Source organism: Symphalangus syndactylus, chromosome 4 (genome assembly GCF_028878055.3).
Source record: "Symphalangus syndactylus isolate Jambi chromosome 4, NHGRI_mSymSyn1-v2.1_pri, whole genome shotgun sequence".
NCBI lineage: Eukaryota > Metazoa > Chordata > Mammalia > Primates > Hylobatidae > Symphalangus > Symphalangus syndactylus.
This window is the reverse complement of record NC_072426.2, coordinates 94,386,265-94,402,732: the sequence shown is the minus strand read 5'-3', so window position 1 is coordinate 94,402,732 and position 16,468 is coordinate 94,386,265. Positions and strand designations below refer to the sequence as shown.

Here is a 16,468-nt window from a genome sequence, read left to right as displayed (position 1 = left end):
CTGGTCTCCAGCCGGAGGAGCGTATATTAATTCTCTTCTCCAGCCCCACCCTATGACTTCCCAGAGTGGGTCCCTGGGAGAACAGGGAGATGGGGTAGGGAGACTGGCAGGTTGTCTTTATTAAAGTTTCCTGGGCAATGCCACCAGGTCTGTGTCCCTCTGGTATAAACCTCTGCTCAATTCCAGTCCAAATTCTGGCTCAACCTACCAAAGTGGTTTTGCTGAACTCAGCTTCTGGGGCTGGCAACATGGTACCAACACATATAGGATATTTCAAAAATGAATTTGGAAGTCCCAAACATGCAGGTGTTTGGTGGCTCAGAAAGCACTAAGGATCAGATTAGAATAGTGAACTGTAATTGCACAGAATGGGGAAGGGGGTGTGTTCTGGTTATTTCAGATAGTGGCTCTTTGGATTCTGGATAACGGAGGTCCAAGCGCTGACATTATTAAAAACCAGATTAACCGTAGAAACCAGATCTTAGGTACATCTATCTCAGTGTTCTCTTGGAACACGTGAGCCATATTGTCCCACCCCATCTGTTTTCTGGGTGTCATTTGCTGAGCAGTGGGCTTTAGAGTAGGTCAGTCATCTGGAGGATCTGCAGGATCTTCACTGGACCCCTGCCTGCGGTGCTGCTTGGGAGGGCAGGGCCCCAGTGAATGTCTCAGTGAGTAAATGACTGTCCCCAAAGAAGCCATAATAACCTACGAGGAGATGAGATGGAGGTGAGAATAAGCAGAGCCTGGAATTTGTGCAAAGCTGAAGGGAAGTCCTTCCCCTGGCTGTCCTGGGGTTGGTCTGCCAGTAAGGGGATGCCAATTAATTTCTCTTGCAGGAAGCTAGTTCATGTCCAAAAGGCTCAAGTTATGAAGTACGAATTAATCCATTTAACCAGCTCCTCAGAGGGAAAGCCCATGACAACTGCATTTCCAAATGCCATCCTGAAAGAGATATTTCAAGTGGCAGTGGGTGGGATTAGAGCCTGCTAACGATTTATGTCAAACAAGGAGCAAGAACATAATTTCTAGATAAGTGATTTGTCCCAGCCACTTCCAGGGCCGGCAGGAAGGTTTAGGGGCCAGCCAGAGGCTGGGGCTGAGAAGAGGGGATGGAGTCAGGAGATGCCACCTCAAAGGCCAGTGAACCTGGTCAGCTCCCAGTGTTGGCCAGAGCAGCAGGGCACGGCAGTCCAATACAGAGGAGATTTTAAAGACAGTCATGGCTGCCCTTCTCTGGGGATGAATGATGGGGCCTCACTTACCTTCCTAAGTGTTTGGGGCAGTTAGGTCACCACACAAGCAACTTTCACAGGCAGGTGGGTGGGGCTGGGGGAGGGAGCTATAAAATACAGTTTCTCCCGAGGGGGTAATGATGACAGGGAGTGCCCACGAAAGAGGGAGGGGCGAAGATCTCTGGAGGTGGGACAGCAGGTGGGCTTCCAGGGGTGTCTAAGGGGCAGAGGGGTGGGGGGTGAGCAAGCGCTCAAAGCCCGGAGCCCTTACGACAGACTGGCTGGAAGGAAGAGGCCTCGGCCACCACAGGATGCAATGTCAGGAAGGCAGCAGCTCCCGGGGCGGGGCAGGGCCGCGCGCTGCCGCCCCCGGCTTCCCTCCTGCCGCCAGCTCCTGGTCACAGGAACTCCCCGAAGTCGGGGAGCGGGAGCGTACGTGCGCATGTTCACCCTGTCCTGGGCCCCTCGCTTGGGGAATCCCGGGGGTCCCAGGGCACCCAGGGTCAGGGAAGTAAGATGCCGGGCCGCCTACCTTCTCCACCCGGTAGCCCCTTCCGAAAACCCTTTAAACCGAGATTTAATCTGGATGCCCAGCCCCGCCCTCCCCTCCCCTCCCCCCGGCCGAGGCCCCCTCCAGTTCAGCTCCCTCCTCCACCCCCTCCCCGCCGTGGACCCTCATTAGCATGCCCACTTGGGAGGATTCGCTGGGGGGCGGGAGACACCCGAAGTCATCCACCGCCAGCGCCTTCCCGGCGGCCTCCTCGGGCGACAGCGCTCCGGGAGCCCCACTCGCACAAGTGTTGCTTCCAATTAATTGCCTAGGCGGGGGAAGGAAAGGGGCCTGGTCGCCGCCCCCGCCCGGAGGCTGGAGCGCTGCTCGTCGGGTCGTGCGTTCGCTCGGCAGCGGCGTGCACCAGCACCACCCCTGCGTGCAAGTTTGAAATGTGAGCTGTCTCCGATTCATACTCGCTCGCGCTCCCTCGCAGCGAAGTGGCTGGGCTGACGGTCTGCGCGCGCGAGTGAGTGCGGGCGGCGGGCTGGGGGGCGGGGGTGCGGACGGCGAGGCTCGCGGGGCGGGGAGGGCGCGCGCGAGCCGGGGCTCCCTGAAGACGCCAAGGCAGGTCTGCTCGCCTTTCATCTTCCTCCCGCGCTCCTCCTCCTCCTCCCTCCCCTCCCCCCGCCGCGGCTGGCCTGGCCCCCCCGGAGCCCCCAGCCCCACGCGGGCACACGCAGGGTGGGTGGTCACGCCCGCAGGGTCCGCGAGCGCGGCGCAGAGCGCGGGCCGTGGGAAGTTTCTCCGGCGCGCCCCGTGCGCCCCCGCCCCCCGCGCGCCCCCGGCCCATCCCCGTCCCTGGAGGGCTGTCGCTTGCGCCCGGGCGCGCGGCTGGCTGCCTCCTCGGCGGCGGCGGCGGCGGCGGCCCCATTAGCGGAGCCTCCGCCTGTGATTGGCTTCGCCCGGGAAGCTGGAGACGGGCGATGAATTATTGATGTGTGCGGTGCGGTAGCCGGACGGCGGCGGCGGTGGCGGGCAGCAGCGAGCGGGAGCGCGGGAGCCGGAGCGCCCTCGGAGCGGGCAGCGCGGAGCGAGCGGGCGCCGGACCCGCCCGGGCCCCCGCGCCGCCACCGCCGCCGGGGCGCGGAGCGGGGATGCAGGCGGCGCCCGCTGCCTGCGCGCAGCCTTTGTTCGGCGCTGGCTGAATCCTACCCGGAGTCGCTCGCCGCGGCCGCCGCCGGCCGGGCCCCAAGCCCCCGAGGGCGCCAGGGCGGGATCGCGACCGGTGCAACTTCTAGGTAAGCGCAGGGCCGGAGGGGTCGGCGCCTGGGCGCCCACGGGCCGGGCCCTGGGCTCCCTCCGGGCGCGGGGGTGAGTGTGCGTGCCTGTGTGTGACAGAAGAGGGCCAGTGCATTGTGGGTAGCGCCGTGTGCAGCATGGTGTCAGCCCCAGGCTTGGCCGCGAGAGTGGCACCGGCGTGCACCGGGCCTGTTTTGTGTGCCCAGAGACGGGGCCTTCATTTCTCTTTGGGGCCAGGGGGCAGAGTGCGCCCCCACCCAGGTCTCTGAAGGTGAAGTGTTGGCTCTCCAGCAGACATTTTACGAGGCTCTGTGCTCAGTCGGCTCACGCTGCAAAAATAAGAATTGGCCAGGATGCCTTCGGAGGCAGCGCCTGAGGGTCCTCGACTTCAAGCTGCTCCTTTGTCAGAATGCAGCCCTGATGCCTCCAGCGCCTAGAGACCCCACGGGCGCTGGTGATGCCACCATTGCGGCAGGGTGCCCTTCGCAAAGGTGGTGGGTGCAGAATAGACTTCTGACAAGTGTTTGCTGGCAAGCTGGCTAGAGGAGAGAGGTGGATTTGCACCAGAGGGCAGGAAGCAGCCTTTCAGGAGATGCCTGGTTGTGAGGACCTTGTACAAGACCTTGGAGAGAGAGCCCCTTGATAGGGGCTAAGAGGCGGCTGCCTGGGGTCCTGAGCATGTGGTTTTGGTATTGGTGTCTCAGAAGCCAAGCCATGGTGCGGTGGGCACCAGATAGGTACCAGTTCCTGGGTCCAGAAGCCCTCTGGGGGGAAACTAGGAGAGGTCAGCTGGCACTTCTTTAGATGGGTTTCAGGAGACTGTCATTCCTACAGTGGGGACCCAGTCCCTTCGCCCTTGACCATCAGGCCAGACTGCCAGATGAGTGCTGAGCAGGGCTGATGGCTCTTCCAGCAGGAAGGCTTTGTGTGGCAGGTGGCATGGAGTTGGTGCCAGTGTGCTTCTCATTGGCCCATCTTTGAGAGTGGCCACAGAAATTGGGCTGAGGAGAGAAATCAGGCTGAGAGTCAGAAATCTGGCTGAGGAGTGAGTTGGGGTGAAAAGGCCGTGCCATCCTGAAATCAGGGTGACCCCAGATGTTACGTGGAGGCTCCGGCTCCCCCAGTTATGGGGCTCTGGGCCTGAAGCTTATCTCCCATCTGCTATGGAGGAAAGGCCCTGTCCCAGGGGTTGGGCGGAAGGATGACTCTTGGGGTCCATGTGGCTCCTAACAAGCCTTTCCCCTTTTTTGTGTATAAGCCAGGCAGTGACTACCCTCCAGCTAGCTGGATTCAAGTCCCCTTCTGAGCTATTTTTACCCTGAACTTCCTTAGTGAGAAACCACCAAACGGCGATGCTTTGGTGAGAATCTAGGTCTTTACCGGAAGCGCAGCCTGCACAGAGTTTACACCTCGCTTCATAAGGCTGCCTCCACTGCCCTGCACAGCCCTCCCCTGGCTCAGAGCCCCTGCGCCTCTCTCATGCCTCTTGATTCTCATCACAGCCTGTGCGCTCAGGGACTTGTGAGCCCCAGTTTCAGATGGGAAAACTGATGTGCCCGAGATCATCCAGTTGGGGATGTAGGAGGCCAGGCTTGGCTCCAATAAGAGCAAGACCTTGACTGCCAGTGGACTCCCTGAAGGCAGGGACCATGTGTTTCTCATCACCGTATGCCCCAGTGCCAACTGTGGTGCCTGGCGGATGGTGGGTGCCCAGTGGCTGCTGAATGATGATGGCACGAGTGGAAGGCTGGTTGGGTGTATTTTCCCCATTGGAGTTGGGGTGGGGGGGGGGCCAGAGGAATTGAAAGAGCACTTCCAGATCTCAGTCTGCATTGGTTGAGCACCCAGTCCATGCAGTCCCTGGGAACTCTGAGATGAGTCCCTAGTCTGGAGTCAGGCAGCTAGAGGGAGAAAGGTGCTTCCACAGAGGTTCTGCGGAAGTCCTGCCCGGGGCTTCCTGAATGTTGCCCCAGGGAGTAAGGAGTGATTGAGCTGGGTCTAAGATGACGCCATTCAGTACAGTAGCCACTGGCCACATGTGGCTGTTTGTGAATTTCAATTAATTAAAGGGATGAGTTCAGCTTATCCTTGGCACTAACCACACTTCAAGCACTCAGTAGCCACCAAAGGCTGGTAGCTGCCTTGTTGGGCAGCTCAGACTCTAGAACATGTCCACCACAACAGGAAGCTCCATGGACGACAGACAGTGCTGGCCAGGAGGATAGACTTAAGACAGAGGGGCAGTGAGGACACTAGCTCAGAGCCCACGAGTGTAACAGTGCAGGTGAGTCTATTAGATAAAGAGACCTCCTGTTTCCCTAGCATTTGTTTTGTGGCAGCCTGCTGCGGGGAAGGAGTAGACCAGCCAGGCGTTCCCATTTAACACCAGAGAAAACTGAGGTTCACTTTTGCCCAAGGTCATCCAGCAAGAGGGAGGCATGAGTCCCAGGTCGCCAACCCCTCGACCAGCACTCTGTCATCCAGCAGAGGTCAGCCAGGGGGCACGAGTGGGCAGCGGTCCCAGGAGCAGCCTCAGACCTCCCTGAGGGACAGTCTTGGTGCCGGTAGGCGTCAGTCCCTGTGAAGTCATCCATCGATCGGGCGGGAGCGCCAGCTCAGCCTCAGGTCCTCAGGAACAGAGAGTTCTGTGCTGGCAGAGCTGGAAGGAGCGGGCGCGAGGCTCTCTGGGCAAGGGAGGTGTTTACCTTGAGCGATGCGGCATGGGTCCCTCGGGAGAGGCTGGCTCCTCCATGGGGAAGGAACTCCTCAGTGGGGCCTGTGGCTGGGATCCTTAGCACCACCTCAGAGAGAGGGGTACAGGCCGGAGCCCAGCAGGGAGAAGGATTTCGGGACCTTTGACTGGTACAGAGCGCACCTCACCCTTGCTCTTGCCCCGCCATGCCGTGTCATGGAGCATCTGCTGGGCCTCACTCGCCCTCCTTCCCCAAGCCTCGGCTGCAGGAGGAAACTCTCCCAGGGCCTGGCAGAGCAGCAGCTGCCTCATGAGGGAGGCTGCTCAGGGAAAAACAAGGCTCCCACCCTCGAAGCACTTCCAGCTTCCCAGGGAGCTCCCTGGCCAGACACCACAGGCAGGGAAGGAAGGCCAGCCCACTGGCCAGAGGGCCAAAGGGACTTCCTGCCTCAAGGTCACATGGCAGGAGAGGCCATGGATAGAGCCAATGCCCTCTCCCAGCCCACTGCAAATCCCAGTCTCCCAGTGGGAACGTGTGGTTTATGATTTCATTGTGCCTGCTGCCTGGTTTCCTGCTCCAGCCCTGAGGTGAGAGTTAGCTTCCTGTGGCCTTGTCCCTGGGTCCTGAGGTGCCCACTCCCCCAGCAGCAGGCCTCGCTGCCGCCTCCAGCTCCCATGGCCCTGACCTGACTGAAGTGGGAGGTCTGAAAATGCGGTAGCTTTCTGCAGGGACCCCCACACACCGGAAAGAGGGTTCTTCAAGGCCCATCAGGGCAGCTTGAGGGATGTGAGGACCTTTGGTGACACTCTCAGGTTTCCAGTCCTCTAGAGGGAGAAAATGGTCAGGGGCGGGGCACTGATGAGGCCTTTCCGGGGAGCCCTTCCAGGACCCATAGTGAGTCCCTCGGGGGAAGCTCACAGTGTCCTTGTTCCCCAGGATCTGATGGGCTGTGTGCCCTTCCAAACGGATGCACAGAGCTGGGAGCTACCCCCATCACCCAGAGTACTGGGCGTGAGGACCCCTGGGTGGGCCAGCCAGGCAGTCTGCTGCCCCCCTGCCTGGCCGGGCTCAGGAAGTATGACCCTTTTCCTCCCTCTCGGTAGCCCCAGCCATGGCCCTGACTTCTCTTTAGAGCCACCCTGGGGCTTCTCAAGCTGCAGAGACCCTGCTGGGTTCCCCAAACTGCTCCCACCCCCCGTAGGGTGAGGACAGGCCTTAGAAGTGCCTGGCCTGGGGCAGTGGTGCTGCTTTGTGCGTATTGGGTGAATGGAGAACAGGGGATTTAGCCAGGACACTCGCATTTTCTGAGACTGGGGCTCCCAAACCACCCTGGAGAGTTGTTGGGTCTGAGGGGAGGCCCGGCCCCTGTGATTTGGCTTGTAAAGCTCCCCAGATAATTCTGATGCTATTGGTAGAATCATGGCTCCCAACACTAGCCCTGAAGTGATTGTATCTGTAGTCTGGTGCCAAATTAGTGTGTGACCTTTGGCAAGTCACTTCCCCTCTGGGGGCCTGAGTGTCTCGTCTCTGCCTCATCTTTATCTCATCTCTAAAAGGTAGACTCCACTCCAGGGCCTCAATACCAGCCCTGTGCCAGAGACGTGGGGAGAGAGGAAAGTGAGAAAGAAGCTTGGGCCATGTCTTTGGGTGCCACCACCCACAGCTGGGGGTGCAGTGGGAAATATTAGGGTGCAGCACGGCAAGAGAGAATTAAATGAACAGAGGCCTATGCTCTACACCCCAAGAGCTGTAGAAGGAAGAGGGGAAAATGGTAACTGAAACACTTCCCAGGTAGAACTTGATTTTGGAAATGGGCAGAATGAGAAAGGACTGTTGGGTGGGAGGACTAGTAGCTGCGAAGGCTTGGAAACCAGGAGAGGTATGACGCTTGATGAGAAAGGAGGATGTCCCTCCAGATGACATGGGGGAGGTTAGCGGGAGCTCGAGTAGAGGTTGAGTGAGGCTGCTGCAACACCTTCAGGGCAGTGGGGAGCGATCAAAGGCTTTGGAGCCTCAGAGGCACTGGGACTCCTCCTGCTTCTAGGAGCAGGGCTGCTGCTGAGTAGCAGGCAGGAATCGGGCATGGAAGTTGGGAGCAGTGCGAGGTCGGTGTCCTGCTGTGGGAATGTCCCTGCCCCTGCCGACGCAATGGAAAGCCTCGTCTTGTTTCAGGGTTCCTGTTTTGTGGTTGCCCGTGGTGGGGGGCAAGGGCAGCCAGCTCTGCCTTCTGAGGAGCTCCGGGAACTGGATGGAGCTTGTCCAGACCTCCCCACAGCAGCCCTCTGCTCTCCTGGAAAAGAGAGGCAGTCCTGTTTGTGGAGTCTCTCCCTAGTCCCTCAGGGGATTCTAGCCAGGCCCAGGAGGCTTTAAATCAATGTGTACATTTCCCTGGGGCTGGGACTGGAGTGGATGGGTGCCAGCGGGTAGCCTCTGGGCTTGCAGAGTTGGTCTCCCACCCTCCCAGGGCTCCAGTGTTGAATCCCTGCTCCCTGGGTCAGAGCCTGAGGCACTAGTGATTTACCAGCTCCCTGTCTGCCTCCCAAGAGCTTATGATCTGACGGGCAGCTTCATTGTGCGCAGAAGATTTAGCAAGGTCTGGTTCAACCCCTATGTGTGGGAGGCAGGACTGTGAAAAAAATGGGGGGCATGTTTCAGAGAGGAAGGAAAAAGGAAGCCCAAGGAGCCCTTTTTCCTGCCTCTCACTTCTGCTGCTTCCAGGCCCAGCTCTAATGCCATGGCCCAGGAAGCTTTCCCTGGTTCCCCACACCCAGCACCCAGGGCCTCTGTCTCCTTGAGGTCCTTAGCTCCTGTGCACATCCAGGATCCAGCGCTGTGCATCAGTAGCTTCCTGTCATCCCTTGCCCACCTGGGTGTCAGCCCACTACACTGACTTGAAGGACAGGCGGTTCTTGACTTGCATCCACGCTGGGTGCTGCGTAAATGTCTGTCAGATGGCCCAGAGCATAAGGACATGGCAGCCCTGGTCACCCAGGCAGGAATTGAAAGGCTCGAGGTCTCGGCCCAGCTCTGGCTCCCCAAGTTGTCTGTGTGATGTGAGGGGTGCCTGCCTTTCTTGGGGTCCCTGCTTGTAAGGAGCAGCGTGGGATTGACTGTGCTGTCCAGTATAGCAGCCACACATATATTTGAATGTACATTAGTAAAATTAAATTAAGTTTTCAGTTCCTCAGTCACAATAGTCACATTTCACCGGCTAGTGGCTACCAGATTGGACAGTGCAGTGGTGGAACGTTCCCATTATGGTAGAAAGATCTGTTGGCAGTGCTGTGCCTGAAGTGGTCACTCTGTGGCCCGAGGGCCTACCCTGTTGGCAGCTCTGGTGACTGTTCCTCTCCCTTCCCCCCTGATGCACGAGGGACCTCCCTGCCCAACTACCCGGGGCTCTTAAAATGGGGCCACCCGGTGTCCTTCCCAAGACAGTGTCAGAGAGTAATTATGAAACCCACATCTGTCATTTACCAGGTGACTTTGGGTAAGTCACTAAGGTTCTCTCAGCCTCTGTTTCCTGATCAGTGCAGTAGAGCTACCTGTCCCTGCCTGGCAGGGTTGCAATGGGGAGTAAATGAGATGGGGCTAAAAGGCGCTTAGGTTGGTGTCTGGCCTGTAGTAACTTCTCAGTAGCTGGCAGCTTTCATCACTGTCAGGTGGATTCATCCGCTCGCAGCATGGGCTTAGTTCCCAAACTGGCTGGGCATTAGGTTCCCCTCAAGTTCCTGAGCCTGAGACTGGGTTCTCTCCACCAGCTCCACCACCAGCCCCCTTCTGTCTGAGCCTCAGTTTTCTCATCTGTACAGTACTCCTGCCTGTCCTCGCCCTGTGTTGCAGCTGGAGACCTTGCTGTGCCCTGTGGAGGGTGGTGCCATCTGGGGGGCTTATCCCTGCCTCCGGCATGGCCACTGTAACAGGAGAGCCTGAGAAGGTCAGGGGACAGAGGGGCACAAGTGTGCTTGCCACTTGTCTGTCCCAGAGAGAAGCTGCAGGGCTGTCCCTCCCGCAGCCATCGGGGAGGTCCTAGTGTGTGTCAGCTCTGGAGGAAGTGAACGTGGCCGGCACCCACACGCCCACTTTCATTTCCCTCTTGGGGAATGAGCGGTGAGAATCTGCACCCTGGACTTCTGAAGCCCGCCAGTGATTTGCACAAGGACTTCTTCCTTGAGGTCCACCCATAGTTTGCCAGGGTCTGTGAGCCCCTGCGTTTCTGGGCAGAGGGTCTGTGAGTCGAGCCATGTTGAGGTGGCCCTTGAGGTCCAGCCATCCTAGTGAGAGTGGGCTCAGAATAAGGATTGTGAGTCCAGCTTTGGCTTCCAGGTGCCCAAAGGGTGCCTGGAGAACCCCTCGCTGAGAGGAAATTTTGGGAGCTGGGGAAGGATCCCAGGAGCCAGCACACGGCTTCCTGTCAAACCCTAGGCCCTGACACCCGCGGTGTCTTTGATGTCGGGATGGGTACTGGGAGACAGAACAGCCTTCAGGCCGGAAGACCATCCTGGGGAAAAGACCACGCGCACGAAGAAGGCACAGGAAGCTTGGGGGCCAAACAGGGAGGGGCTTGCTGGGGACTTGTGGCCATCAGAGAGATCGAGGAGGTGAAGACTGGGCACTGCACTGAAGTGGGGGTTTCCAGGTGGGGATGGGATGGCCCTCCTGTGGCTCCCCACTGTTAGGAGCGAGAGGCCCTCACCCCACAAAGGTCCCCTCCTGAGCTTGCTCCCTACATCTGTCCCCCTCCTCTCCTGTCTTCTCCACACACCGGGACCTCTCACCCTGTCTAAGCCTCAGTTTCCTCATCTGTAGAACCAGAGACTAGTACTCATCCCCTAGGGCTGTGGGAGGATTAAAGAGCTCATTCCAGCCAGCACTTTGAGCACAGTTCTGGGATCTCATCGCCCCTGAGTAAACATGAGCTACTCTTCCTGCTCTGCGTGGTTCTCCTCATGTTTGTGGGAGGCGTGTTCCTCTGGGTCACTTGTCCTCGTGCTTCCCAGCTTCAGGGCCTCTTAATTGTCCATTGCAGCCCAGCCTATCCAGACACTCCCCCAACCCCTCACCCCATGCATCTGTTGGGGGTACCTTTTCTCCAGCATGAGCCCTGAACTGGTAGAACATGCAGAATGCCCATCTTCTCCAAGAGCCTGAGACATCTTGGAGCAAATAGTCCCCCTGCCTCCAGCCAGGGCCCTAGGGCTCTTGGCCAGAAGCTCAGGGCTCACTCAGTGTTTGCTGAGCAAAGGCTTGTGTCTTCCCTGCAGAGAGTGGGGACAGCTTGTGTAACTCTCAGGTATGTCTTCATTTGATTTGCCAGCAACAGGCTCAGAAAGTTACTGGGCAGTCCTGGGATGCCCTGGAAAAAGGACAGAAGCCATTGTCCCAGGGGGTCAGGGCAGCAGCACCCAAAACAGAGAAACGCCCCATCCCCACCTTACTAGAACCATGGCAGCCTCAACCACTGGGTCCTTAGTGGCTTCTAGGAGGTCACTCGGGCAGTGGGAGGGACAGGGGAGGGAGTAAGGGCCGAGCACTTGGCTTCCACTGTAAGCTCAGGCTCTGGCTTCTTCTGTCCAGGCCAACTTTGGCCCTTGAAATGGAGGCAGGTCCTCCACCCTCCCTGAACCCTGCTTTTCCTTCGACTGCTGCTGCCCAAGGGCACCCGTAGACAGCAGGTGGGCCTCAGGAGGCAGGCTCCTACAGGCCCCTGTACCCACCCAGCCTATGTATCCACCCGGCCTAGAATTAAGCCTTCCCAGCATCAGGCCTACCAGGGGCCCATAATCTTCTCAGAGCTTTATGTGGTGGTGTACCTTCTCGGAGAAACACATTTAGTGACCTGGATAAGATCTTTCTCCTCAGGTGACAGCCTTTGGGATGGAGATTTCTCCCCTGGGGTTTCTTCCCAGGTGTGACTTTCCTGGTCATCCCCTCCTCTCTCCCAGGAGTGTGTAGTCCACCACACCCTCACCATGGTACCCCCTGGGCTCTTACCTAAATAGAAACCAGCCTCTGAAGTGACCTGGCCGAGACTCACTTCCCTGGACACCTCCCCAGTCTTGGGCACCTGCTACCTGAAGCCTTGCTTTCACCCCACCCAAGTGATCTTGTGCTTGAGATGTCCTTCTGCCACCCAGCAGCATACTCAGTCACCACTTCTGCAAAACGGGGACACCCTCACCCACAGGCCTGTTATAGCTACAGGAGTCACGGTGTAGGCTGCCCACTGAGTGTGTGAGTGTGTGCAGGCATCTGCTGGGGACCCTGGATGCACGCCTCTCTGCCCGTGCCCTTACTAACAGATGTACCTTTGACCATTACCAGGCACACTGCACTGTCACTACAGCACTTAGTGCAGCCCTTGGTATGTGCAGGAATGTCGCATTTCTTCAAGTTCATGACTATGACTATAGCTCGCTCAAGTTTGTATGGTGAGCATCCAGATAGGCAACATATACCTGTAATATATTTTGGAATGAGTGAATGAACAAAAGAAGAGCTGGGTTCTCTCTGGTCCAGGCACTGTGGGGAAGGTGAAAAAAGACACATCCCCTGCCCTCTGGGAGCTTCAAGTCCCAGAATTAAGATGACAGGGCTGGAAGGCAGTGGGTGTGCAGGGCTGGACATGCATCTGGGTGAGAAGTAGGGCTAAGCCTGTTGCAGAGATTATGTGTTGATGAAGAGAGATATAAGATAGAACATTTGCAAATGTTGCCTGGGTTTTGCATCTTTGTGCATATATCAGATAAACATGCGGTTGAACATGCATGTGTCCACGAGGACGTGTGGGGGTCGTTAGCAAGTTGAATTGCTGTTGGATATAGGGTAGTGTACTTGTGAGTTTGTGCAGGCTTACAAACACACTGGGTGTTGGGAGTGTGTCTGTGACATAGGGGCACATGGGGAACTGGGTGTGTAAATGTGTTGACACATTCCAATCCTTTTGGGGCATACAGGTACCTGCACTGTCCCTCCCTGCCGTGCTGGGCTGTCTTGGATTGTCTGGGGCATTTCTAGAGTGCTGCAGAGTCCAGAAAAGCCTTCCATGTATGCAGTGGCTTCTCCCCACCCAGCAAGGGGTGGGAACTGAGGGTCAGGGAGTGTGGGGGGCTGGCGGGTGGAGGTGCGGCCTGAACTCTGGCCTTCTACCTTCCAACTCCGAGGCTTCAGTGTCCACCAGGGGACTGGCAAGGTCCTGTATCCACTTCCCTGGCAGTGCCCTGGGGAATTTGGGATCCAGACACAGGAGGCTCACTTAGATCCAGGAGTTTGTGAGAGGCCCATGAGGAAAGGAAGGATGACTGTGACTCCAAAGATATCCATCCACTCAGTGTCCATCATGCCCTGTGTGGATGCACGGGCCTGCACACATGGCCTCACACACAGGCACACACACACATACACTCATGCACACGCTGACACGCACACTCACACACACACTCATGCACACACTCACTCATAGGCACCCCACCCTTGGGGTTTTCCTCTCCGTTCAGAAAACTTAATTGTAGCTTAAATTTTCATTTTCAGCCAACTTTGTTTTTAATGTTGAGTAGCTATCACTTGTTTGTATATACTTCAGAAACAAAATCCCTGGGGGAGAAGGAGACTGTTTTCTTAAGCTGAATCCTAGAACTCCAATTAGGAGTGATTGTTCCACTTCTAAGGTTTTCCAGCCGCTTCCTAGCAAGCCCTGCTGAGCCCCTAATTAGGCAGCCTGGGGTGCCCCTGTTCAGGGCCCAGCACATCTCAGGGTGGCCTGCTTGAGGGCCAGTCTTAGGGAAGTTCAGAGCCAGAACCCCAAGTGGACCTGCAGGGTACTGGGGATGGTCCTCTCTGTTCAGGGAGTGGACTGAGGTCATTGCCCGCCATCCCAGGGCCCTGGCTGCCTTTGGGGACATCAGTGCCGGGCACGGAAGCAGAGTCAGGGTGCCCTGCGTTTAGGGAAGCCCCATAAGCCGGGCTGGACGGCCTTTGGCCCAGGCGGGGTCCCGTGGGGAGGCTGCCGAGTGCTGCTCTTGCTCTAACTGGGGATCCACTCATGATGGGGCCTGGCCCGCTGGTCTCTATTCACTGCTAAGCAAACCAAAGCTCACAAAAGTACCACAGGAATTAGAGCCAGGGCCACCCCTCAGGCAGGTCTGGGTGACCAAGTCGTGCCTTGCAGTCAGCGTGATATTCCATGCCATGGGTCCCTTTTGGGTGGGGGATGGCCTTCCTGGAGTGACGCAAAACTGAGAAATTTGAAGGGCAGTTTAGACGGGTGGGGGCGTTGGTGGGTGAGGGTGCCAGGCAATGCAGGGAGAGCCGACCGAGTGAGGGACCTCGGCCTTGTTGGCTTTCAAAACCAAACACCTGATACCTTTCACTGCAGTCGTGATTTTCAGCACATTGCCGGATGGCCCCCATCCACTCCACTCTTGCTGGGGAAGAAGGGCGTGTGGTTGAAGAAACAAACCTCTTGCAGCCTCAAGGTCTGTCTGAGCTGCCCACGACAGCTGGTGCCTACTCGGCACCCCGCAGGGCTGTGGGCCTCCAGCCTGGGCTGGCTGGGTCCTCTGGTGCCGCGGATGCCTGTGGCCGCCCTGGGAGGCATTGCCCTCCACCCAGCCCAAGCCGATTCCCTGTGGCCTTGGGGAGATTCGGGTTTCTGCCTGCCAGGTGGGCAGCTCCCCTCATTCCCCACAGCAGCCACTGAGCTCACGACACTGCCCTGCTCCTGCCACCTGAGCCCCCAGGTGCCATCTGCCACCCTGTTTCCAGGCGGCAGGTAGGCAGCCTCAGGGCAGGGGAGAGGAGAAGGCAGGCAAATCCCAGATGGGGAAGGCCGGGCTCTAGCCCTGAGGGGCAGGCAGTGCCTGGCCTGCCACCTGGCACCTGGGTTGCCCCCACCCTTCTTCGGGAATGGGTGTGAACAGGTCTGCTGAAGCGTGGTATGAGTAGGTAAGGGGGTCCCCCTAGCATATCTCTAGCTTAGTTTCTCTGCAGGTGTGAGGAGTGGAGTCCGTCTGGGCAACTCTGTGTGTATCTGCATTCCTAACCATCTCTGTCTTGAGCCCGGGCATTCCCCAGCATCCCTGCCCGCTCCCCTCTTATTCCTCTGTGCCTCTCCAAGTGTACCTTCCATGTCTCTCAGGGTCTCTGTGTTCCTGCCTGTCTCTGTCTCTGCATTCTGAGCTCATGAGGGTGCCTTTGCTGTAAGAGCCACCTCTCCCCCCCCACCCCCCACATTGAGTTATTCTACTTAATTTCATTTTCCCGGGGCTCCAACTCACAGAAATAAACCCTCCCTCCCCACCCCTGCACTTTTTCGATTTAACAAGCCTGCTGGAAAACAATAGTGATTTCCGCATCGATCATAAACAGAAGTGATTACCATACAATTACAGCCTGAACCATCAGCCTGGATGCAATCACAGAGCCGCATTGTAAATCGGAAGACAATTGCCTGCAGAATTACCCCCAAATTGGTTTAAGTGGCAACAAAGGAGTGTTGGCATTTTGGTATTTTGGAAAGGGATGGGGGGAATGCGGGTGTCCTAGTGGCAGAGAGTCCCCACTGGGAGCCCCCTAGGGCCCCTTCCTTGGCATTGAGGAGGCTCTTGCTGAGGAGAGCTGCCTGCCACCTTCCTCCACCCCATGATTTTCCCTTCAATTACTGCTCCCTGCCCGTCTTGGCACAGCTTGTCATAAACTCATTTATACTAATGTGTGAGTGGCTAAGTGTGCCTTCGAACTTGGCCGGCAGAGAGGGGTGAATCTGCTGGAGGGAATTCTGGGGGGCCTCCTCAGCTCCCCAGTATCCCCCTTTCTCCACTCCGATCTCACCTGTGGCTCTTCCATGTCACCCCACCCCTCTATGCTCCTGGCCTGGCACCCACCCCACAATAGCCTTCCCCACCATCTCCCAGCTCTCGGTGGACTCTGGCCAGCATCTCCCACATCCCATCCAGGGCAGCCCCCTCTCTCCTGCAGCTGCATGCGTGCCCTGCATCCTTCCCAGCCTTCCAGGCCAGCTAGAGGCCACAGTCCAAGCCAGGTGGGTTAGGGCGGCCACTCCAGGGAGGGAGCCTGCTGGTGCCCCTGCAGCACATACTGAGGGGATCACAGGTGGGTCTGCTCCTTTCCAGCCTGTGGTTTCACAAGAAGTGCCCTGCCAGCAGGACCCCTCTGAGTGTCTGAAGACTGGACTCTTAAGCTCCAGCTGTTTCCACAGGGGGCATGTCTTGCTCTGGGAGGTGATTTCTCTCCAGGGTCAGGCTGCTCTGAAGTTACCAGGAAATCCTGCCCACCCACTGACATAGTCAGATGCCCTCACAGGCGTCCATATCCAGGTCATAAGTGCTTTGGCATGCCCCATCTGATCCTCGCAGAAAGGTTTGTGCATGCTTGTGATTTTGCTCTAGTTTTTCCATTAAGAAAATAAAAAAGAGGTGGGGATACCTGAGGGGTGACATGGCTTGCTCCAGGTGACACAGCCCATCAGTGAAGAGTGGAGTCTTCAGGCTTCTACGTGAGTGCTTGTTCCTAGATGCTGTCTACAGCCTCCCCAGACCCACGTGAGACAGACTGGGGTCTCACCTTGTCGCTGACCTGCCTTGAGACCTCAGACAACACCAATAATTTAAGCAAGCCCGAGTGAGCACATGCTCCATCCTCACCTGTTTATTCACATGTCAGCTCCGCTCATCCCACTGCAGCCCTGTAAGAGGATGGGCTGGTCCCTAGTGAGGGGACTGAGGACCAGT

The 16,468-nt window shown here is 57.6% G+C and overlaps 1 protein-coding gene across 13 annotated transcripts in view; it reads left to right on the top strand.

Annotated features, from left to right (window-relative positions):
* ZMIZ1 (zinc finger MIZ-type containing 1) overlaps positions 1 to 16,468 on the top strand; it is a 244,620-nt gene that overhangs the window by 170,569 nt on the left and 57,583 nt on the right. For 2 of the 13 annotated variants that reach the window (XM_063638179.1, XM_063638178.1), the window contains exon 1: positions 2,287 to 2,356. The exons of 6 other annotated variants lie outside the window; for them this stretch is intronic. Coding sequence is in view for 1 of the 7 variants with exons in the window: in XM_055275578.2 (XP_055131553.1) it covers positions 1,547 to 1,667 (121 nt within the window). In the remaining 6 variants the exon portion in view is untranslated. Of the gene's footprint in view, positions 1 to 1,530; positions 1,668 to 2,286; positions 2,357 to 2,389; positions 3,027 to 16,468 lie in introns of those variants that run through there. 5 more of the 13 variants (XM_063638186.1, XM_055275582.2, XM_055275578.2 and 2 more) reach the window with 4 other exon arrangements.